This window comes from Dermacentor albipictus, chromosome 7, assembly GCF_038994185.2.
Source record: "Dermacentor albipictus isolate Rhodes 1998 colony chromosome 7, USDA_Dalb.pri_finalv2, whole genome shotgun sequence".
NCBI classification, from domain to species: Eukaryota; Metazoa; Arthropoda; class Arachnida; order Ixodida; family Ixodidae; genus Dermacentor; species Dermacentor albipictus.
Genome location: NC_091827.1, coordinates 1766514 through 1791569, shown reverse-complemented (window position 1 = coordinate 1791569; position 25056 = coordinate 1766514). Strand labels below are relative to the sequence as shown.

Below are 25056 nucleotides of genomic sequence, written 5' to 3'. Positions count from 1 at the left end.
CAGAGCAAAATGTTATTCTGCGAAGGTGGTTGCAGCAGCCCATCCTTTTGACGCCTTTTTGATGGCACTGAGGAATGCAAGCTTGACCTCTTTTTAGGCTTTCTTTTCTTTAGAACTGCCTTGGAGAAGTACTTTGGTGCATTTGGAAATATTGTTGGTACGGCGCCTGGCAGAAGTGGCCTGCTTTGGTCCAAGAGCACTGTTTGGCCGTCAATTGAGTGTTCAAAGTGTTGCGAGATGAACTGCTGATCGAAATGCGGCTCACAGATGGCTGCGTTGTGTTCAAGCGGCTTGTCTGCTCTCGGTATGCTCCTTTGCCACTTCTGAAGCACGGCGTCTTCCTTCGGGACTCCGAACAATGAAACTTGTTCTTGCATGACTTGTAACCAGTAGTGCAACCGGGCAGAAAACAATGGCTTTGACGGTGGCTCATTGTGTGTCATTCGCACAAACTTTGAAGAAAATCTTAGCAAGCAGACTGAAAAAACTCTGAAAACGGGTATAAAACTCGCAGTCATCCGCTGTAAAAGCGCTCTACTTGACGTGTAAACAGGATCGAGCACCATCTGGCGGTGGCATCGCTATGCAGCATCAGCGACTCCCATAGTGGCCGCTCGGGGATAATCACACTTCCCCTATTCTAGCCACTGTACCATCATCGTCATTCTAGCTTCGCGATCTGACTCTTGTTACGCCTTCTACGGCGACACAGTGACCCAAGCTGTATAATCGCGTGGGCCACTAGGTACAGTCTCATGATGCCGTCACAGTCGTTGCATTGTAGTCATTCCAGCTTTGTCATCCGACTCTCGCCAAGCCGTCGTCACGCCATCTTCATCACGCATTCATCATGCATTTGTTGTCACAGCGCTTTGTGCAGTAGAACCTCATTTATACGTTATTAAAAAATGCGAGAAAAAAATATACTAACTGGAAAGACGTACGATCCACAGTAACTAAAGAAATCTGACAGACGCAACTATTGTTGCCGTCTATGTAATGCGAAGCGTCGCGCCGATCGCTACGGCTCAAGACGCTGATGCGCATCGAGCTGGTGCTGCTCCGGCGGCCCGAGACATGTGTTGTTCTTTTGCGATTGCGTGGCGTTATAAGGGGGCGACGGGAAACTGAGACGAAATTGAGCTGGTGGGCGACGCCGGATGCCACCGATGCGAAATGTGATGCCCACATCGCGCGGCCTGCAGCAGGGAACGGCGGTGCAAAGGAAACCCATACGGGTTCCTTGAAAGAAAAGTCTCGCAGATGAAGAAAAATTCGTCCTGGTCTGGGACTCGAACCCGGGACCACCGCCTTTCTGGGGCAGCCGCTCTACCATCTGAGCTAACCAGGCGGCTAGCAGATGGCTGGGCAAAGTCAAATTTGTCGACAACACAAAGCAAAGGCAAGAGTTTGATGTAATAGTTTTGCGGAAACCCGCAAGGTGAAGAGAAGCTGGGAGAAGTATGGGTTTCCTTTGTAGCAATTGCTACGAATGGGTGGATGTCTCATTTTCCTAAATAATTACTTCTCTCCACTTCACAGGTTTCTGCAGAATTATTACTTCCAACTCTTGTGTTTGCTTCGAGTTGTTGACAAAGTCGACTTCGCCCTGCCCTCTGCTAGCCGCCTCGGTAGCTCAGATGGTAGAGCCGCTGCCCCGGAAAGGCGGTGGTCCCGGGTTCGAGTCCCAGACCAGGACGAATTTTTCGTCATCTGCGAGGCTTTTCTTTCAAATAACCCATATGGGTTTCCTTTGCAGCAATTGCTATGAATGGGTAGATGTCTCATTTCCCTTAATTAATTACTTCTCTCCGCCTTGCAGGTTTCCACAGAACTATTACGTCAAACTCATGCCTTTGCTTTGAGTTGCTGACAAATTCGATTTCGCCCTGCCATCTGCTAGCCACCTGGTTAGCTTAGATGGTAGAGCGGCTGCCCCGGAAAGGCGGTGGTCCCAAAGTGACCTTCAAACCTCTCCCAGCCCGCTGTGACGAATCGCTGCATGAAGCCAACAATGCAGAGAGAGCCAAGCCACCTATGGACAGCCCAACTGCGCCAGCAAGGCTAGCCACGTTTGGCGGACCGAGTATTGTTAGTTGGTTTGCTGTCACCTTCACGGTCTAATTGGAGCAAGAGAACTCCTGGAAAAGGGTATTTTACTTCGCTTTCTCACGGGCCGCAGTAATCGTCACAGTCATTTGACAGACGCGGCGGCTAACTGCGGAGTCAGCTCTGGAATCAAGAGGCGCCAGCTTGAGTCAAGCGTGACAACCCCTGTTTACGAGGACCCTCTCCACTCGGTGTGTTCAGTGAAACAAAAGCGCGGGAATGAGTGTGGGATCTCATGCCTTCAAAGGCGGGTCAGCTATGACTACGACGACTTTGGACGAAGGTTGGACGGCAGTTTTCCCTCACCTATGGATCTAGGGAGGACAGAGGGTTTTTAAGCAGTCGTTTTCGGCTGCTCGGTGTGCTTTCTGCTTTGTGCTTCGTTTTCAGTCATCCTAGACTGATGAAATGTAATGTTCTCCTGTCTTCATGTAGATATTGTAAATAACCATACTCCTAGTTATCAATGTGATCAAGTTTCTCCCTTCAACCACGTCCCAAGCGTGGATGAGTTGGACGACGACATGGGCCTGCTACCACGTTTTTACGTGCCCGACTCCAACTCGTATATCTGGTTGCCGGTGATGGGATTGTCCTACAACTCTTACTGCGGGTAGATTCAAAAACTGAACACTGGGTACTAAGAATTCGACTTTTTTTTTCACCTCAAGCACATTCAGGTCAGAAGCCTGAAATTTCAGCATGTTCTGTTTGAACACTGTGATGACCCTAATATGGGGAAAACAGTTCGTGTATTCAAAGGTTTTAACAGTTCTCTTAGGCGGAGCCTCCGAGAACCCAATTGAGGACAAAGCCGTTGGTTTGAACACACACACAAACTTTTAATGGAAAAAAAAAGGCTTAAAATAAATAGAAGAAAATAGAAAACATAAAAGAAATGCTCAAATAGACATCATCGCAGAAAGAAACACACTTGGGGCTAGTATGGAGCTAAATAGTGTGCGAGTCCGGGCTTGCCACGATGGCAGGGACGCATAACAGTCTCGACGCGGTGACAAGCTGACGAAAGGAGTTGCGCCGGTCTCACCAAAGGTCGTGGTGTAAGTTGGTTGACCGGGCGACCGGAGCGTGCCAGCTCTGGCTTGGAGAGGTAAAGCAGGCAGCTTGCTGGCACGAGCAGACGGCGGCGGCGTTCTGGCCGGGCAGCTGGGTGTAGAGCTCGGGCCCGTAGCCCTACTGCTCTTGTCCTGCCCATGGGCACAGAAGCTCGAACGCTGGCCTCAAGCAGCAGGCGGCACGACAGACGGGGGCGGCGTTCTGGCCGGGCAGCTGGCGTAGAACTTGGGCCCGTAGCCCGACTGTTCTCGTTCTGCCCACCGGCGCAGGAGCTCACCGGCCTTGAGGAGCTGACGGCATGCTCGGGTAGACGGGCGACGCACAGGAACGGACTGGCAGGAGGCCCTACTCGGGTGAAGTCCTTGTGGCTCGGGTCCGGAACCCGACGGCCCGTCTTCAACTCCCGATCCGGTGGTTGACCTCCTCCTGGCGTCGCTTCCTGGAACTCTCCCCTCTTCGTCTCCCCTCGTCTACGTCTCCCTTCTTCTGCCAGCGCACCACGCTTTTTCTTCTCTCTGGCCGATTAGGCATTCTCCAATTGGCTGCCTGACGCCCTGTGGTCTTTCCTAATTGGTATGCTTTTCTTCTTTTAGTTTTTCTTGCGCCGCATGTTCACGTGCCGGACGCTCTACGGCATTGTCGTTTTTCTCCTTCCAGCACGGAATTTGCCTCGGTGCGCGCACTCCTTGTCGTCTGTTCCTGACCGTCCCGATCACCGCACCATGCCGCGCACCCCACATCACAAACACATCCTCAGCTGATTTAGCATTTTGGTCATCAAGTCCGCACTCCAGCACCTGCAGTCCCATTGCAAGCTCAGAATTTGTTGGCATTTTCACCGAATCAACCAAAAAACAGAGATAGCAACAAGTATAAGCACAGTTGTGTGAAGATAACTGTGTTCTCTCCTTTGTTGCACTGCCAAATGTACTTGAAATTTCATCGCATACGTGGCCACGTAGTGGTTAGGCAGGCTGCAAGGCCATAGTGTTCTTTGCATATTTGAAATTGTGCACACCATTGGGCAAGTACTGCTGTGAAGGGCAATAATCGATATAGTGAAGTCATTTCGGTTGCCTCTTCAACTTTGTAATAATGAGGTTCGAGTGTATATGTATTTTTTGCTTTGTTTCTGTTAAAGGGCCTTGCTTACTTCTCTGCAATGATTGTGAACTTGATAGTTAAGGGCAGAACAACAAACAAGTTTATTTTTAGAAGAACCTGGCTGGTGGCGGCCGGTTGGGGTTGCGAAATTCCGCTTGATATACAGGCCACACCTTTGCCGCCGGCACTGGTTGCCATCACACCTGACATCATAGATGTCGCTCTGTGTTTTTCAAACAATCTAGCAAAGGAGCTGTACCCTTTACCCCATGACATAATCTTGTTTTTAAGAAAGTGGTAAAGAGTGCTCAATTTCAATTGAACAACGGAATTTCGCGGGTATAGTTGGCCATAAACACCCATTAAGAATGATTGAGTGAATGCATGAAAAAGCTCACTTGTGTGCATAATTTAGCTATGTCATTTTAAGTCAATGTAGGGATCGCGATGGCTTAGTGATCTGCCTGTTTAGTATCACCGGTCATGTGTTATGCAGCTCAGTGACACATTGACAAGGGTTAATGAAATGGTGCAGGATGGTGGTCCTGTGATTTTGCCCTTGTCGGCAGCACTCTCCAGATACGTCTCGTACCTGAACAAGCTTCTGCCATACGTTGTACTCAGGTCAGTGCCTGTTTTGTCTGTTGCTTGGGGGCACCTCAACATGAGATGCAAAAATAACCTCTTTCTTGTAATTTTTGTTCACTTATTTGTTATTGTCATCTTTTTTTTTCCAGTTTAAAAGCAGGCGCTAGCTCACCAACTTCTGACACGAAGTGTCATGAACTGCGGGCAAAGCTTGGGCATGTTGTTAACCGTGTTGTCGTCAAATTTGACAAGATGAGCCGGTATCTGCTGTTGCTGTCAGCGAAGGGTGAGTTTGAATTGCTTTTCAGGCATTGAAATTCATAACAAACATAGGGATCTATCAGCAGTATGTTGAAGAGGTTACTGACATAGTCTTTATATATCAATATTTTAAGTTAATTTCTTTAAATTACCTTCAGAGATTATTCATTACCATGGGGAAGAATACTGAGGCACATGTGAACAAAAACAATGACACATGGGGAGAGCAATCCTAGAATGAGTAAGAAGAACTAAACATCAATTGAAGTGAAACAGTAGAATCTCATTAATTCGATCTGACGCTGGTCGTTCTCTCAAAATTGTGTTTATATTCCAATGTAAAAACGCCCAGTAATTTTAATGTGCAAGTGTTTGCAAGGATAAATTTGCACATGCCCCACTGCCAACCGTGCCCTCAGCAGCATGCCAACTACTCAGTGACACGACTCTGCAATGCGTCCGCACGCCAGCTGCTAATCCCATTTCACACTGCAAGTACTGTAGTTTGGTGCATATAACTGGTTCCAAAAATTCAATAAATTTAACAGTAAGGTTGGAATGTGGGTTAGTATATGCTAATTTTGCCTTGAGGTGGCAGTTTCACAGCAGCACACGCTGCACTGTTGCGAAGAGCCACACTTCTGGGACTCCTCACTCGTGTTAGCTCAATGCACATACGCCGCCTAATGCAGCCCTGCCTGTAAGTCGTCCAAACTCCGTGTAATTCACGCACATTTTTGAACCCCACAGAGCTCAAATTATTGAGATTTGACGTACAGTAGTCGACCGATTTTCCAGACTTCGCAGGGACCAAAATATAGTAAAAAATAAATAGAACAGTTAGAAAAATCGAACAGTCCTAAAAACTTGTTCAGCCAAAAGAAGTTTACTAAGCTTAGAGCGGCTTAAAAAAAATCTCAAATAATGCCCTGCCTCAGGCGAACAGCAGGTTTGCTCGGATTTGCGCAAGAGTGACGTCGCCTACGTATACAGTGTGACAAGAGCGTCACTGCAATGATGATCTTCGCCAACAGAAGTTCCCCATGGTGATCCAGGAAACGAGCCACATTTTTTCACACCACCTAACTCTTCTCAAGGCACATGAGGTGGTGCCAATCACTCAAATGGAAAGTCTCACAAACATGCATGAAAATGAGACATCTCCGAGACACACCTGCTCAGTGGACACATCATGTACAAAATAGCAACTAGGGGGGGGGGGGGTTGAGGCAGAGAACAAGAAAGCAGATCTCCCATAGTGATTATGATGGTAGTGCTGATCGAAAAAAAGGAAGAAAATAGAAAAGGTGCCATCCCCTTAAGTGTTTTGACAACCCAGGAAGAGCAGACATGGCCTCCGAGACCAGAGGATGGCACGCTCTTGCTATTAGGGCTATTCTTTTTTTTACCTACACTTTGTACAAGCTCATGTAAACGAGTGTAGTGCCGGGCAGAGGCTATGATGTCGTGTGCTGTGCTTGGCTCGCTGGGCTCTAGCCAATCTGAGCAGACAGCATGTCGTCTTCTGCATCAGTGGATTAAAGGCGCGTGACTTCGTACTTACAAGGTTGCGTATATGCCCTTACCTGAAACTACATGGTAATGTAGCAGTTTCCTTTTGTCAACAAATCAAGACAAACTGCAGCAAAATACATAGCGAATGCACAGTGCATGAAGACAGCTTCTCAATGCGTATAATACAGCTTGGAGTCTGAAACAGCCTGCACCATCCGTGAGTAGGACAATTTTATCTTCTTGAAGATTAGGTCACCTTCCTCTGTGACACATGGTCCCGCCAGCACTTCGCTATTGTCCTCACAGCGAATATCCACTATCATCACTATATTAGCGCTGACAGTCCCAGACAAAATGCCGCCATGCATTTGCAACGCCAGCCTGCTTGTTTGTCATCTGCTGCCTACACTCATTGAAACCACAGTGTAGAAAGTAGTTTTCATGCTACACAACAGCTATAAGAAATGGCTTCATGTAGGTGGGTGGGGCTACACTTTTCTACACAAACAACTAAAAGAAATGGCAACTTCCTACACTAGCTACACTCTGTAGCCAGCGTAGGTAAAAAAAAAAAAAAAAGGCCCTATTGATAGCGTGCACCTCCCAATCTTGGAGGCTATAGAGCAGGTCATTGGATGCCAAGCCTGACCAAGCCAGCGGAAAATAAAACATGCAGTGTCCAAGATCAGTTAGCGTCGCTTGGAATGAGCTATTTATTCCAGAAAATCGCACTTTGGGGCCTAAATTTTTCCAAAAAATCGCTTTTGAGAATGCATTAGCTCTACAGGAACCCTGATGGTGTATATTGTCAATTCGGAATGTGTAGTCCGGAATACCCATCAAGTCTGAATTTTTCGAGTCTGCAAAATTTGTCTACTCTATAGAGGTACGCAATATGGTACAAACTGGAACATTACTGAACATTAGACAATGCACTCAAATATAACCAGCTGGTAAGGACAATAATCATGTGACAATGATTTAAAGTGTAACATGGAACATTATGTCTGCTAAGTTAGATGTTGAAATAGAAGTTGACTATTGTTGACTTTTCAGGCAGTAGACAATAAGGCTATCAGTATAACAGTAAAATGTCGAGTGTGCCGATTAATTAACCTACTGCAATGGCTTGGTGGCTGTGGCATGCTTCTGTGCGCAAAGTTGTGGATTCGATGCCTGGTCACAGAGGCCACATTCTGATGGAGGCGGTATGCAAATACATTTGTGTACCATGCTGTGGGTGCACGTTGAACAATGCCAGTGTCGTCAAAATTAAACCCTCCACATAGTGTCCCTTATAAGCCACTATGCCCCAGTTTGGGGATGCTAAACCCTATAATTTAAACAAGTTTGACTCTTTCTTTACTGTTAGAAATGTGGTCATTTGTGGTGCTTTTGTGTTTTAACATGTTATTTCAATATGTAGTAATGCGAACATATACCATGGTACATGAAATTGTAACCTGATCACTGATGTTTTGAATAAAAGTAAAGGTGTCACAAATTTTGGCAAGACAGGGACAAGTTGCACATGTAAGACAAACATATATAATTGAAAAAACAAACATTAAAGAAACCAACTCTAAACAATGCAAAGCACGAGTTAATTCCACACATCCTTTAAAGCCCCAATACACAATGTATTGGCAAGCTCAAAATATTTACTTTGAGTCCGCCGGCTTTGCCGCGTCACCTCAGCATTGCTTTTTCCGACAAAAAGTTGTTGGGCCTTCCGATGCCGTTAATTTGGCATTGCTGTCTTCACGGTCCAGTCCAAGAGGCCAGGAGGTCAGGGCGGTGGGATGACTGATGCACCTGAATTGCCCGGCTAACTTCGCTAGCCTGCAGGTTGTAGCCACAGGGACTCGGAAATGGAGCCGTTAGCCCATAGCTGAGGTCTCCGGTGGGGCGCCTGCTGAACTCAGTGGTTGTAGCTGTGGCAGCTGAAGCACAGCTTCCACTCGATTGCTACCATCTCCATGAGCCATCCGTCATGTCAGGCCTCCAGCTCTTTCTCTTGTACATTGTCTCAGCGCATAGCTGAGCTGCTCTTTTCTGCTATGTGTCCTTTTCAACATTGGCCATTGCGGTATCGTGGCCTATGGGCCGACGAAGGAGAGTGCCGACCAACCATAACCCAATGAATGATCCCTCCACGTGTATTTTTCCGCTTCTTCTTTCATATATTCAGCTCTTGTTGTTCAGCCACTTTTCTCGCGTCCTCTTTCCCTTTATCTCTTCCTCTGCCGCCGCGTGCTTTCTTGCTCTTTTTTCTTATCTTCTGTTCTTTTCCCTCTTTTTTTATTACCGCATGACAAATGAAGGAATAATTTGCCAGAGTTATTGAGAATTCTGAAAAACTTGAAAGTACCTTGAGGAATATGAATGAAAGTAATCATTTGCAAATTTTTTAGTATAAGTATTTAGAGTAAAAAAAAATCTTAAGTATACAAAATATGCACCTGGGGCTCCTAGTTCCCTTCTTCTGTATGTTAGACCATGCAGAAAAGTATGCAGATTTATTCGCATAAACACTAGCCATAGTAATGCCCATGCTACGCAGTAAAGCCGTGGCTTCGCAAGTGTGAAAACTAATAAACGCCTATTGTGCATTCAGCATTTGTTTTTACTGATTGTAGCAGGCACCTGGTTCCTTTTTTGCTTCATTCTTTGGGCATCCAAAGCAATGGTTGTCAGGTTGGGGAAGCATGTAAAAGTCTCCACATACTATTTGATTACACTAGAATCTGGATGATACAATTCTCTCGAGATCGCAAAAAAAGTCTGCCATAAAATGGCAGACTTACTCAAAATTTCAGCTTCTCATTTTGTTCCCCTACAGTCCTAAGGCCTTCCTTTATCTCATGGCAAAATCAGGGTGTCTACCAACTGGAAAAACCACGAATAGATGGTTTGTAAAATAGTGAGTGCCATCTGGCGCACAACAGGCAAAGCTGCAGTGCTTTGCATTCGAGAGTGTGTGGTTAGGAAGCGAGTTTTGTTTCTCGGCTTCTGCATACCTCTGCCGCGGCAACCGCGTGTGTTCACTACGGCAAAAATAATTGGATATGCCGTCACTCCGTTCCAGTTTTCGTACATGTCATGGTCCTTCAACTTCTTGAATCGTACCATTCAAACTGATTGCATGTGGCAATATTTGCTTTCTATGACTGCCATTATTCTCCTGGCTCATCGAGGCTCAGCACTGAACGAAGATTACGTTAAAAGTTTTGTATATTTGGAAGCTGCTTATGCCAGCACGGGACTGATGCAAGCGACATGCACTCCTTCAACAAAGAGCAGAGTGCATGTCGGCGAAACACACTGCCAATGTGTCGCCGAGTGCCCACACTTGGTTTCGCACACTGGCCGCGTGCAGCGACCACCGTGTAAGGCGGCTCGCCTTATTTGCTCTTTTCTGCCGACAAAGTATAGAGAGAACCAACTCTGTGTTCATTTAACTGCGACATAATTGTCCAGATTCTAAAATGCTCACGAAAATAAACGCTTTATGACTCGCGGCGTATTCATTGCAAACGCTGTCGGCTGCTGCTTCGACAACCGAGAGCTAGGCCTACTGGCTCGAGCGATCGGCGGCTGCCAACAAAGGTGGCGCGCCGAGCGTGATGTTCCACTTAGGAGAGTTTACCGTACTGATATGGCTCATCTGCAACAAAGCAAACTTTCGTGGAGTTGTTTGTCTTATTACGATGGCACTTTTTTGCGTAGGGTAAATACGGGAAGTCTCAAACAGTGCGCCGTTCTCTAGACCGTAGTATATGCACTAACTGCCACCGATGAAGACGGTATGCCTTGCTCGCTGGCCATGGGTGTCGCCGGTTATGTAGCAGCTTATGCTAGCAATTGAACGCATAGTTGTGTGCAAACTCTTTAACGCATTCATCAATATTAAGAGGCCAAATGAAAAATACATTTGGATATCCATACACCGTCGGCAAAGCAAACCAGGCAAACTCCATTGCACGGTGGTCGCTCTGCGCTGCCTGTCGGCGACACCAACTGCCCTCAGATGGTGTGTTTCGATCACTTATGTGGCGTAGTACTGGGCACTGATTGTCATATGAGGCGCACTTTCGACATCAGTTTATAATATTTATTATAATTACATGTGAACGACAACTGAGTGACACCACTGCACTTTCACAAGTGCTATCTGTCCTCGTCCATCTTGAGCTTTCCACATTCTGGCAAGATGCGGCTGCATTTAAGGGTGTCTCGAAGCTTGCAGGCCGAAATAACCTCGCAGTGGTGGCATCTGACAAATCAGTAGCCGCAGGTAGCATGATAAGCACCAGCTCTGTGAGGAGCGAGCAAGTTGTGTGCTTTAAAGGTAGTGCCAGGCATCCCTTATCCATGCTGCTTTCCTTGCCGGATAGCTCTTCTCGGACGGAAACCAGAATGAACTCATGCTCCGTTTGCTAGTGAAGCAATTTGTGCACAATACGGAACACAACTAGCCGGCCTTTTCGCGAAAATACCATGATCAAAACCATCACGAACTGGCGTCTCAAAGCGCGCTAAAGCTGCATTGGTTGTTCGTCTGCTCCTCATTAATAATCATGTAGAGGGCGCTTGTGACACCCGTGTTTACTCTTGAAATATCAAGAGTAGAAAGCAGACCGTTACATGTGGCTTTTTAGACATTACAGGGGCATATGACAACGTAGACCGCAACATTGCGTGTGATATTCTGGAAAGGGAAGGCTTAGATGATCACTTTCTACAGCTTTCGAGAGAGATTTACCGAGAAAATACCATTTGCGTTAAATGGGAAAGGATGAGGAGTGAGGAGAAAGTTCATATCAACAAGGGACTGAGGCAGGGGTGCCCTTTATCCCCACTGCTGTTTATGATGTACATGGTGAGGATGGAGAGGGCACTAGAAGGAATTAATATCGGGTTTAATCTCTCATACAGACAGGAGGGTAAAGTAGCTTCGAGGTTTATTTTATGCAGACAACATTGTGTTGCTTGCTAACAAGCAAAGTGATTTGCAACGTCTGGCTAATATGTGTGGACAGGAAGGCAAGAATGTAGTAGGTTTGAAATTTAGTGTTAGAAAATCAAGTGTTATGATATTCACTGAAAACAGTGAACAGACAGTGGCAATACAGAGCCAGGAAATACCTCGGGTAAGAGAATATAAATACCTTGGTATATGGATAAATGAAGGCAATAGATACATGGAAACACAGGAAAAAACAATAACATCAAAGAGGAAGAGGAATGCAGCCATAACAAAGCACAGAGCGTTATGGGGATACAATAGGTACGAGGTGCTCTGGGGTATGTGGAAAGGTGTAATTGTTTTAGGACTGACTTTTGGAAATGCAGTTGTTTGCTTTAAATCAGGGGTACAATCAGGACTCGATGGGAACCAAAGCTCAGTGGGAAGCCTCGCATTGGGTGCTCACTGGAAGACTACAAATGAAGCTGTGCAGGGTGATATGGGCTGGACTAGTCTTGAAGTTAGGGAAGCTCACAGTAAAGTTAATTATGAAGAATGAATGAATAATATGGAAGAAAGTAAATGCGCTGGGAGAATGTTCAGGTATCTGTACAGGAAGAACATTGATTTATAGTGGAGGAAGAGAACTAGGAAGCTTACCAGCAAGCATGTGGCTTGTAGGGTGGGCAACTCATCCGCAAAGAATGTCAAGCAGAAAGTCAGAGAGGCTGAAATAATCTCGTGGGTGGCGGCAATGGGAAAGAAACCTGCCTTGAGTAACTACTTAAAAGAGGAAAAAACGAAATCAAGGAAGAAACAATTTATGATAACTCAAAAGGAAGCTCATTCTTTTTAGAAGAGATATCGGGACGCCTTAGAATATGCACCTATAAAGCGAGTTATAAGAAGGAAGGAGAAGCATGTGCTTGCTGCACTGTAAAGCTAGGGAAACGATGGAGCATGTTTTATTAGGATGTGAAGACGTCTGCCCAGTGGTCGATTTAGGCACCACTGGCCTCCTTGAAGCCCTTGGGTTCAGCGAGAGCAGTGGAAAAGTAAACATGTCCGCAATAGAGATTAGTAAGCGGCAATAGGAAGATTGGTGGAAGAAAAGTAGGGAAACGCCAAAATATGGAGACGTAGAATAGCAAAGTTCACAATAGGGGATCAGAAAATTTGGTTGTGGGAGTTCCTTGTGTTTTTTTTACGTAGATAGGACATTAGGCAGGATGATAGCAAGAGCTTGGTGGTGCAACCCACCACCCCGCTGCAAAGGGGACACTCATAACATCCATCCATTCATTTGTGCATGCGCAACAGTATTTTTGCAAACTGTCCATTCTCGGGGATTTTGAATAGTCTGGAAATATTCAGGGAAAACTCAGGGAATTTGTGCTTCTATCAGGGAAAATTAGCTTTAATTTTATTGAAAGGGAAGGAAAGTCGCAGTAATGCTGGCTCGCATAACAGAGATGGATCATAATGAATTGTCTTTTGATGCCGTGTCGTCGGCTGGAGGAGTTGCCAGTGTACAGTCAATGGGGTTTTTTTCAATGGTCAGGCGGCACAGTGATCAGCTCAGCTGTGAGCGCCACTGTGTCAGTTGTGCGAAACACCAAAGTGGCCACTGCTACAGAGGCATGCTTTTATGGTGCTTGTTTGGAACCTGTCAGTTGTTCTAAATTCAGTCGTTCAGTCGTCAGTCGTTCTAAAAGCAATCCAAAACATCAAAGCCTATTTTGGACAACCGACGCTTGAGAAAGGACATCAAATTTACGACTACAACCATGTATATCGTGTGAAAGAAGTAAACAGCGCGGACATCACAGCAAGGTGCTTAAATTAAATTATGGTGTTTTAGGTGCCAAAACCACGATCTGATTAGGAGGCACGCCAGGGTGGGGGACTCCGGAATAATTAGGACCACCTGGGGTTCTTTAACGTGGACCTAAATCTAATTACATGGGTGTTTTGGTATTTCGACCCCATCGAAATTCGGCCGCCGTGCTTCGTGCTTTGCAGCCCAACACCATAGTTACTAAGCAACCACCGCAGGGCGTGAAGTATTTGTCACAAGAAACCAAGCATGCTTACGACATCGAACTCAAAGTGAGTTAAGTTACTTTATGCCACTTAAGCGGGAAAATACGGCCATGGGCGTCTTTTAACTGTCATTTGTCACTTCATTACTTGGAGCATGCCTTGCACCTCACGATTGTAGAGGTTTTGGCAAATTGGCTGGTAAGTACTTTTTTCTCCGTTGACAAAGTGCTTTAAGCATATTCTGGCATTGGTGTTTGGGCTCGAATGTGAGCGGGCATTATCGCTGATGCATCATAGAGAACAATCAGCTCAGACTAAACAAAGTGAAAACTGAACATATATGTGCTAGCATGCGCAAGAGAAATGCTAATTTTCGTATACTCGACGTGTGCTGCCGTGTACTCCAACCTTAGTTCCGTTCTTAGCATGAGAAAACATTGGCATGAATGTGCTCGGTTCCAGCCTTCACGTCTTGATCTTGGCACAGGAAGAAGCACAGTGCGTACAAAGCTCCAGCACAGGATACTTATGAAGCTAGATTTGACACGTAACAACTGTGCATTTGTTTTGGAGCCAGACAAGCTAAACAACTATCTAAACTGATTTACAACAGTGGGAATCAGTTCATGCATTTTTATGCAGTTGACGCTTTATTGTGTGTTTTTACGGATGCTGCTGCTGGTTCTTTTTTATTTCATTTTTTTTATTTTTGCATTTACGCCTTAGTTCATTTAACAGAAATTTGAAAGACCGACACGAACCGCAACGATCCACTTCAGCCGCTGGGTTGCTTCCCCCGGTTTTGAAGGGAAGTGGTATAATTTGATGCAGACATCCTCTTCGTGATTATGACAATCCTTAACGCAGCAGTATCTGCGCTTGTTCTTTTGTTCACACTTCTCACAGAAGAGCTGCCAAAAGGCCTCAGTGAATCGATAGGAAAATTGGAAAAGCAGGCTTTCAGGCGGGCCTGAGCACACCATGGACAATGGTGAAGTGACGATGAGGGCCTACCCGCGACTGCTCACCGCCGCTGCTAGGTGGCGTGACATGTACAGGCAAACTTCATTGTGGGGTGCCTATGGCAGACTTTCTGGATGCCTGACAGCTCCACGGCACTATCACGTACTCCATAAGCCCTTCACTGTCCGATTTTCCGGACTTTCGCAGGTCTGAAACGCCATTGATGAAAGCCACCACTTCTGCTGTTTTGATTACATCGCCGTCGTGGTAAACGCTAGGCCTAGCTGCTTCAACGTTCGTTATAAAGCTTTTTGCCGTTTGGCGCCATGTTTTTCATTGAAAGAATTCACCGCTGTAAGCAGTGGCACTGACTTCGTCTTTGTCGTCCTCGCGATTGGCTTCGAAGATCAGAAAGTATGGTGCGTTGCATAGTGCCAGTTCCCAAAAGTCAGCTTTGCCTCAATACAAAAGTGTTATGCGATGAAGCATAACAAGCGTGGAACGGGGCAATAGTCATGAGACACAGAATCTATTCCTTAATTATACATGCGTCCATACACTGTCTCCTGTCGCAGTACAGGCACCAATATGCCTAATAAGTGTGCTGGTAGGCATTTTCGGATGTGCCTGTGGTAATTTGAGTGTTTAATGGCAATAAAAGACATGCATTCATTTTTACGGACTGCTCGATTTTACGGACATTTTCGTGGCCCTTAGGGAGTCTGAAGAATCGGACGTTGACTGTACAGCTGACAAAGAGGATGCTTTAAATGATCCATAGGGTGAATGCGCGGTAGAAGGAGGACAAGAACAGAAAGGACCTACGCACTGAGTGAGGAATGAACAGGAAAGGAAGCCTGCCGCCGCTTTTTTCAAGGAGCTTGAGCTCAAAAAGAAAAGTGTTGGCCGACGCTGGAATGCAGATGTTCCTCATACAAACCGAAATAAACTCGTTAAAGCAGTGAAGCGCAACACTGAGGCATTGTGCGCGAGCTGAGAGTATGTCGGGAGAGTTGAGGTTTACACACCAGCTGTTGAGAATCTCATTTGTGACAAAGTTCGGGACTCACACCAATGAGCTTGCTATAAATTGATAAAGGTAGCTCATATCACCTTCAGTCACGGCATGCACCTTTGTAGACACGACCTATTTTTGCCATTTCTGTGCAGTGTTAGCAAGGAATATAGCATGAACATTAAGTTTACAGCAATTTGAGCATTCTATTAGCCTAAATTACTTCCATTTTGCTTATGAGTGATATGTATCATTACAGAGTATCGCTTTGGTGAAGGCACTACCATGTTTTACGTGACGCTTGACGTGGGGCATGTCGGCAGCAACCTTGAAATATATATATTTTTTTCTTTCTTAAAATGCTTGAGGCTAATGAATAACTTGTGCATATAATTCGAGTGGGGGATTTAATCCTTTTTATGAAAAAACGTAGCATGACTGCCTTTACAATATTCAAATATTTAGTTACTCTGTAATTATAATGACATCATAAAGTGCTCAAAGAGTCATTCTATCAGCTTGATTTGCTTTCAGTGGAGTCTCAAGCACCACCTATGTTTCACACACATATGTATCGACAGTCGATCATAATTCGTGACTGAAGTGGATATTCAAAAACATTTGTTTATGTATGCATCTCATTTTTATTCATATTTGAGAATGTTCCTCTTGATTTGCAATTAGTTTTACCATTTCTTTAAAAGTTATCTTATTCACTGTGCATTTTACTAACCCCTCTCTACAGATTTTTTTTATATAAGATAAATGATAGTCCTTACTATTCAAACTGGATTAAGTCATTTCTTAGCATGCTTACTAGAGAGTGACAGCATCGGGCGACATAGTGTCAGCCTGTCTTGACGTAAAACAAAGTTATTTGTCACTCAGAGAATGCTGCAAAGGCACTCAGGGAAAACCTGGAAAACTCGGGGAATTCGGAAATGTCAACTTGGTAGACACCCTAAAGATATTTCTAAGAAATACACAGCATAATTTCAGAAAATTGCACTTTTTAGCATTTTGTCTTTGAAATCGGAAAGAAAATCGGGCTTTAGGAGGTGCTGTTGCACTGCTGATGACACATGTGCGATTTTCTATTGATGCTGTCCAGCCTCTCTCACCATAAACACGAGAGATCAGAGTTACACATAGCCACAGTGGAGCATTTCTCCATGCAGAAATAAAAACACAAAAAAGGGAAAACTAAAGTCACGATTAATTATCACAGTCACGTGTCATGCAGGGAGCCCACCTGTTAGTTGACGGGAATTTTAATCACTGGTTCGCTTGTGTCGCACGCATTTTGGTAACAGTGAGCTGCACGCTTCGCGCTTTCAGAATCCAACATTTCAAGGTCTGCCTGGTTATCTTGAGCTTCTGGCATCACTGCATTCTAGCTGCCACTTGATGATGATAACGACATGATTTGTGCAATAAGCGAATAGACACACTTTTCTTTGAAGCGGCAAAGCTAATTCGTATCGTGTAATCTGACGATGCAAAGGTGGAAAAGTTACGAATTGTCATTGTGGGCTGAAGACGACGGAAGGCATGGAATACAGAGATGATGCGGCAAGATTGACGCTAGAAGACTGGGTCACGTGTAATTTCTGGCTCTTGATAAAGTTACAAGGCATTTGAAAGCATCTGACAAGTTGCGTGATCAGGCACAAAGCAAAAGATTTTTTTTTTTGTGTGTGCGTGTGTGTGTGGGGGGGAGGTGACGCATGGGCGTGAAGTATGGTGGAGTGACGTAGGCCACCCTGGCAACAGGAATGCATACGGCGCATCGACACGGCTGCTTTACCAGCCTGGCACTACCGGCGTACTGGACTACCGACACTGTCTTCATTGTTTGCTTCATCCGCAGTGGCACAAAAAGAGGTTCACAACATTCGAAATTTAGCGCATTGTAAGGTAATGGATGTGGGCCGGGACTTTTTAAAAATTTACATCATACCGAAATTTGTTTCAGGTAGGATTGTATCACCGATGTTCTGCTATATTGTGGCGGACCAGCTTTTCTGTGCAAGCAAGCTGGTCTAGTCATGCATGTTCAACTGGCTCTGGAGCCTCCACATGCTTTGTACTGTACTGTAGAGTGTTGCACAATATTGTGTAGTAACGGGCATTTAATTGCACAGGCGTCCAAAAAGCGTAGTCTAGCTTCAGTAGAGGGTCCGTTTAAAATCGACCGTGTGTTCTTGTATGCGGGAAAACCCCACTTGATGGGAAAGATTGCTCATAGTAATTTGTGCATATCCTTTGGAAGCGCTGATAGATAAATGCAAGGCACGTGTTGGGTCTGACATAATTATCAAAATAACACAGACTCATGACCATCCAACAATGTTTGTGGCGTCACTAAAGGTGCCTAAATGTCAGATCGGTAAATTAGACAACTCAACACAAGCTTCTGTGTCTTCACTGTCTTCGCTGCTACTGTCATTTAAAAATTATGTTGCCAAGTTGACCAGAGCACAAATTTTGCGTTGTCTGATTGAGGAAGTGCTAAGAACACTTTCGACGATACCTCCAGTAAGTTTCACTTTAAAGTGAAGCCTTTTTTGCTTCTTCCTTTGACTTTTCCACTGCTGTTACTGTTAATGTCTTGCACACCGCATTGGGGGTGGTTCAGAGCACGTATATATGCCTGGCAAGAGCACGGCAGAGTGGTACGGCAATCGTTTGGACCATGATGCCCTCTGGAGCCACATTTGCCTCTTGACAGCCGTCAAGTAACCCTCGCTAAGGCATTACAGAAACTGCAGCACTTACTGTTGTACTAACGTGCAACAGTCTAGAGGGGAGGTAGATAGAATGGTGAAGAGGAGGTAGGGAGAACTGAAAGGACGCAGAGCATGGGTAGAACCGACGCAGTCACGAAACGAGTAAATGACAGGTTTGCCCTCCTTGCTCGCAGTTCCTATACATAAAGGGATGGTGGGTGGGAAAGGGAAAAGGCATTGTGAGAAAGCAAGAAAACAGTACTGCTAGACATGACAGCTGGTTGCAAGCAAACTTGGTAAATTGAACTTTGAGGAATGGTATGGTACGTTTCTGCTATTTGTGAAAACCAAACCCTGTGCAAATTTGTGAAGCGGACAACTCATGAAGGGTGTGCAGACTCGGAGCCACATTAATGCACTCATCTAGGTGACGTCAGAGGTGGGCACATTTTGTGGCTATGGCGTTGCTCGAGGTCAGTCGTAAGATCTCAACCGCGGCAGCTGCATTTCAATGTTGGGGAAATATAAAAAACACTTGTGTACTTAGATGTAAGTGCATATTGAAGAGCCCCCTGAGGGGAAAATTAATCTGGAGTCTGCCACTACGGCATGCCTCATAATCAGATTGTGGTTTTAGCACTTACTGCTCTATAATTCTATTAAAGCTTAACACTTCTGCCTCAAGGAGATGTGCCGTGTGAGACAGTGACAGTGCTTATCTCACACGCCATGAACAATGGTGCACAACAACACTCAAGCAAACATGTCTTGTTGTGTGTTACGTGTACAATGCAGAAAAATAGCAGTGTTGTACACAACATTACATTTAACGTCAACTCACCACTCTTGTATTGCACTAAATGCTGAAGAATTTAAATATTTGCCATCAACATAACTGCTAATTATTGTGAATCAAAACAGACAGCACAGAAAGGTTTGCTTACATCGATTCCCACAGTTTGTTGGATCCGCATAAATTTTTTCTAGACTCCCTAATCCGCTGAAAATTGTCGAATATGACCAATAATTAAAGTGCAGCCATCATTTCATATGGTGCATAGCATGGCTAGTGGAAGAATTCCAATGGAAATGTTTAACAATATGTAAAGAAAACTGTAGATGAAATTGATTTATTTATTTAGGCCCCTTGAGGAAAGACTTAAAGGGACACTAAAGGGAAACAATAAATCAGTTTAGACTAATAAAGCATTGTTTGAGAAACCTGCAGGCAGTCATTTCAAGAAAATAGTTTGAATATTAGATGAGAAAATGAAGGTCAAAGTATCAGTATTTGAATTTCGCGCCGAAACGCCAGCGCCGGTACGTCAGCGTGACGTCAGGGATTCCAAAGTTTGTTTTCGCATTTGGGCCGCGTTGGCTGAATAAAGGTTCCCGAAACTTGGCATGTTTAATATTTGGTTCCTTTAGAACACAATGTAGTCAATCTGTACCGCTATATATAATTAGTAGGCCCTAGAAGATGCCATCAAAATCCAAGACGTCACAGCCCCCAGGTGCGGGAACTCAAGTAGGCGTCGCCACCCGCATTTCGTTCTTGCGCTTTTTCTGGCTTACCAAACGTCTTATCGTTGTAAGAGTGGTGTTTTTGGTGTTCTAGAACGAAGGTTTACTGATGCAGAAGAAATCACTTTTCACTTTAGTGTCCCTTTAAGAAATACCACTGTCAAAAATTTGTGCAATTAGGTGTGGTCTGATTCTTAAAGCACTGGGATAAGTTGTTATATGTATTTGGTGCAGTTTTTCTCTTTTTAAGCAATAGTGTTTTGTATTGTCAACATCAGTGTTCATTGTCCAGTTATGTTTGCATGGAAAAGGGTTGTACTTTACATAAATGAGCACCACTTTGTCACCTGTTGTTCGATTCATTCTAGTGCAAATGGAAGAACTCAAGGAAGAGCTCAGTGTTCCTATTTCTCATAAAATATGCAGGTTGTGAGCCTGGTTCTAAAATGTGCCATTGCACTGGGTACATGACGGTTGTCGGAAAGCTAGTCAGCATCACCAAATGCCTCTGGGAGGATTTTGAAGGTGAGAGCGCTGCATTCCCTTTTCTTTAATAAAAATGATTTTAAAGGTAAACCAGTTTACATGAAACCAGCTACTCCTTGTCGAATGGCAAACAAAACAGCACTGAGGTGCACTGACCTCAGTCAAAGGGCACAAACACATGTGAGTCAGGGAGGCACAGGAGATTGCATGAAAACATGTATGAACACGCATAAACATGTATGAACACGCACAGTTCCGCAAAGAAAAGTACTGAAAAGCTGAAGAACATGTACAGAAGTTTCACACTTTAGGGGAGACGCTCCTCAGAAACCTTTCTTTTTAAATATTATTGCTAGGCAAATGAAAATTGTACCACTTATATAGCTTGATATCCTCATTACAAATCTGTTTTTAGCTTTAGGATAGCTCGATGCTTTCATGTCCTAAGTGCCATGCATAAGTGAGAAACAGTGCATGTTTGTGCAGCTACTGGACTTAGCAGTTGGCATGATATAGCAGTGCAAGATGGCGTTTCTTGTCCCCAACACTCCAGTGAGTGCTAATAACCAAGATAATGCATTTCCCTTGACAGGCAACGTTTTCAGAGAATTCCATATCTGATGCTTTGTTTTCAGTGACTGGTACCCAAGGGTATTGAACATCTTCATTCTTAAAAATAAACTGGTTGCACTAAAACCTAGATCAGCGCATTCTACACATCTTAAAGATGATGCACACCAAATTTGGTCTTGATTGGACCGCAATAAGTACATCAAATGTCGTGCACAAAAGCCATGTTTGGCCAAAAATATGAAGCTGAGAAAAACATGATTGAAAGTTATAAAAGTTCTTTATTTGTGTTGTAGCGCTGAAATCTATATAAAAATTGCACATAATGCAGGCCAGGGTATCTAGATCCAGTGCACTACTTTAGAATTCACCTGCGCCATATGTTGTTCTCTCATAGAGTCTTCGTGAGCACCGTGCTGACCCACATCCTGTGCTGTTACTTTCCGAGCCAACTCCAAGTTCAGCAACTGCTTTTGTAGCAGCGAGATACACTTTCTTTGTTATGGCGGTGAACGATTTATGGTGCATCGGTTTTGGTAAACCAAGAACTGCACAAAATTGGACGATTTGATTGTGTCCAGCTCTAAATGCGCGCGCCGCAACCACTGCCTTGATATTCACGGCGAAACTCTTTTGGGCTGGCCGAAGGGCGCGCTCCACCGTTAGCGTCGTGTACCGGAGATGCACGCCGCGACGAATACGTTGACGAGATAACGGACGTGGTACACGCTGCATTGTTGCAACACAACCCCAAAAACGACGCGAGTCGTTTCCGTTTTTTGGCCAACTCGCGGATAAAAAGTTCGCGCCGTCCGCACGCCGGACATGCCGCGGCGCTCACGTTTCCGACGCCGATCTCGCAGATAAAGGTGCTTGCCGTCCCCTCGCCGCTCCTATCTTGATTGTCGAAGATTATCTACTTTTTCTCCGATGCGCTGACAAATTCGTCTGCGCTGTCAACGAAACTTAAGCGGCCGGCCGGCTCTGAACCGTCGAAAGCGTCGCCGTCGCCTAGGTTAGGCTTAGCTGCCGCGGACGTCTCCATTGCACGCCGCTTGACTTTGCGGCGAGTCCCCTTGAACTTGTGCTTCGACCGATACTTTCGAGATCGAAAATCGCGTTTCTTCACGGGATCCATCCAAACAAGAAGCTGAAAAATGCCGAAAGCCTGGGAACACGTCGAGAGAGCGGCGCGTCGCAGAAAGAGCAGACAACCTGCGGCCGCGTCGCGCGCTAGCAGCCAATGGCGTGGCCGGAATCGCACCACGTGATAGAAATCCAGCGAAAGCGCTCGGTTTCGGCGGAGAAATGTTGTTTTTATTATTACTTGCCGGGGAGATTGTGACGCGGCAAAGCCGACCTCGGAGAGAAAAAGTGTAGGCCTATTGCCTTGCACAAGCCCAATGGCTTGCGACGCCGCGATTTGACGCATCACGCGCTGGAAAATGGGCCAGATTTGCACCTTTTCTTGCCACCTCGAGTGCTTTCACCGAGTTCATTTATAATTTACCGATCATTTACGGCTCTGATTTCGTTATATATGGAAGGGGAGGGATCAATCTTGTTGAAACAGTCGAAAACATAAAACTGACTTTTTTAATGAAAATCGCCGTTTTTCGACCCGCGTCTCCCCTTTAGCAAATAAGTGGATCAGCACAACTACACATTACAGACTTTCTAACATACCTCATAACTACATGCGTAACTACATAAACAAATTTAAAACTTGCATGAAATGTGATCTTCTCAGCCTTTTGGCTAAGATCAAGGTATTCTCATGTGCTCTGTTTACTGCTTCTTTTTGCTTGCACGTAATAGCACCTCGAATGAATGAGGTACCTGCTGTGGGTGCTTAGTGGCTGTAGTGTTGCGCTGCTAAGAATGCGGTCTCGGGATGAAATCCTGGCCCCGGCGGCCACATTTCGATAGAGGTGAAATACAAATATGCCCGTGTCCCATGCATTGCGGGCACGTTAAAGATCCCCTGGTGGTCAAAATTAATCCGGAGTCCCCCACTACGGCGTGCCTCATAGTTAAATCATGGTTTTGGCACGTAAAACCTTAGAATTGAATTTAATGATTGAGGTCTGTTCAAAGAACCTGGATAGAAAGCATGTGTGTTAGGTTAGAATGCTCACACTGCTTCACCAATAACCAATGTTGCCCTGTCATCACAAGTGCGTGCCATTGTGTATCTGTTACTCTGCATATTACAGGAGTCTACACTGTGCTTACTTTGATGTTTGGGAAGTCAGCAGACACCTATATTGATGGGGCAAAAGGAAGATCATGCATTGCAGAACTACCAAATGAATCTTTATTTACATTAAAAGGATGTATAGGAGAACTGATAACACACACATAAAATGCTGCTACGAGTACCTACATTCACTGTTGCTACATGTGCCTACAAATGCAGTCTTGGTGTGAAGATATATACAGCAGAACCTTGTTGAAATGATCCCACATCGTACGATTTCTTAGCGTCACCATTATGAATCGAGAACACAAGAAATTGCCCTATACAGTTACGCTTCATTTTTTTCCACTTGATACATTCTCAGAAAACACAATCTTTTGGCACTAAGGTTCAGTACCTTGGCAAACTGCGATCGTATGCAAGTTTTGTGGCTGATAGATCCCATGTAAACAAAACAAGGCGTGAGGCGTGTGCAATCGAGGACGGTAGCTGCTCGCCGCAGCAGCTTCTGCTCAGTACTCGCCCGTTCATGTCACTTGAAAACGTGGCATGCACTCAGTTTCCTATTCCGTTGCCAGCAGATCTCCTCACGGGTAGTCACACACAGCATTCGCAGCTATCGCCTTCAACCCTATTGCATAAGCATCTTTACCTATCTGTGTTACAGCATGTTTGGCTTAGTGCAATTAGAAGCTTACTGCACACTTTCAATAGGTGATAACCCAAACGCGCCTTTGTTTCCTGCTGCACGTGGTGCAAAGAGGGCATCACATTTCACTCTCATGTCATCGTATTCTATCGAAGCCCTCCCTCTTGATTTCAATTTCCTGTCACTGTCTTAAAAAACCACACAATAGAACGACGACAAGATGCGTCTCCAGCTGCTCAGGGCTCACCAGCTCGACACGCAGCGGTGTCTTGGGCTGCAATGATTCATGCTTTTTGAGCTCCCATCAAAACTTACCACCAAAATGCCCTGCCTGAATAAGCTGCTGACCCAGGCCAAATTCAAGGAGTGCAAACGTAAGCTTGCCGAAGCCGTAAAAACGACATGTGTCTCGGGCCACTGTGGCCTCACCGGCTCAGCATGTATTGGCATCTAGTGCTGCAACAATTTACATAGCGCTTTGACATTATGTGGATGTCAACTACAGTTGAGTCTGGCAAGCTTTTCAGGGACTTTGAATCTTACGTTTTCCCGTTTAGTATGTGTTGTGTTCTTTTTTTTTTATTACATATGAGCGAGGTTCTACTGTAGAAGCATGTAGCAGCATTCTTTATTTCGTCTGTTGAATGTATATAAAGATGCAGTTGGTAGCTCAGCAATGTGTCACCGTCCTTCTGTCCTGTCAAAATAAGTGTATGCTGATTTTGTGAGCTAACTTGCTCCGCTGTGAGGCTTCGTACCTACTTTCCTGACTTGTCTGGCTGACCTTGCAGATGTCAAGAGGCAGCTGAGTTCCCTCATGCTTCTTGAGCACGAGATGCCGACTGTTTCCTCAGAGGCCAGGACAACAGACGACTGCTTGGTCAGCAGCCTAGCATCTGTTGCTAACAGCTGCAAGAAGGCAAGGATCCATTGTCATTCCTTCATTATGCACCTGACAATAGCTATAGGCCAACTCCATAGAGTGCAGCAAAGGCTAGGGACTCATGTCAGCCAATCACCATCGAGAGCTAGCTGTGTGTTTTCTGAGGAAAGTGCTGCTGATCATTACGTGAAGCTTTCGTTCGGTCTGTGTCACATGGAGAGGGGGACGTTGGAGGAGCCCTCCTTCTGGTTATCTTTCTCCGAGGCAACTGATCATATAGTATCTTACAATATCACCGAGAGGGGAAAACTGTTGTATGCATGGGAATGCCAGTTAATGGTGGCTTTGGATTGGCATCATTCTTGGAGAGC

General features: G+C 45.1%; 1 protein-coding gene across 5 annotated transcripts in view; it reads left to right on the top strand.

Moving 5' to 3' along the window:
* LOC135918021 (protein phosphatase 1 regulatory subunit 21-like) overlaps nucleotides 1–25056 on the top strand; it is a 247346-nt gene that overhangs the window by 100394 nt on the left and 121896 nt on the right. For all 5 annotated transcript variants that reach the window (XM_065451686.2, XM_065451684.2, XM_065451685.2 and 2 more), the window contains 4 exons: nucleotides 4826–4914; nucleotides 5028–5164; nucleotides 20324–20422; nucleotides 24594–24721. In XM_065451686.2, coding sequence (XP_065307758.1) covers nucleotides 4826–4914; nucleotides 5028–5164; nucleotides 20324–20422; nucleotides 24594–24721 — 453 coding nt within the window. The remainder of the gene's footprint in view (nucleotides 1–4825; nucleotides 4915–5027; nucleotides 5165–20323; nucleotides 20423–24593; nucleotides 24722–25056) is intronic.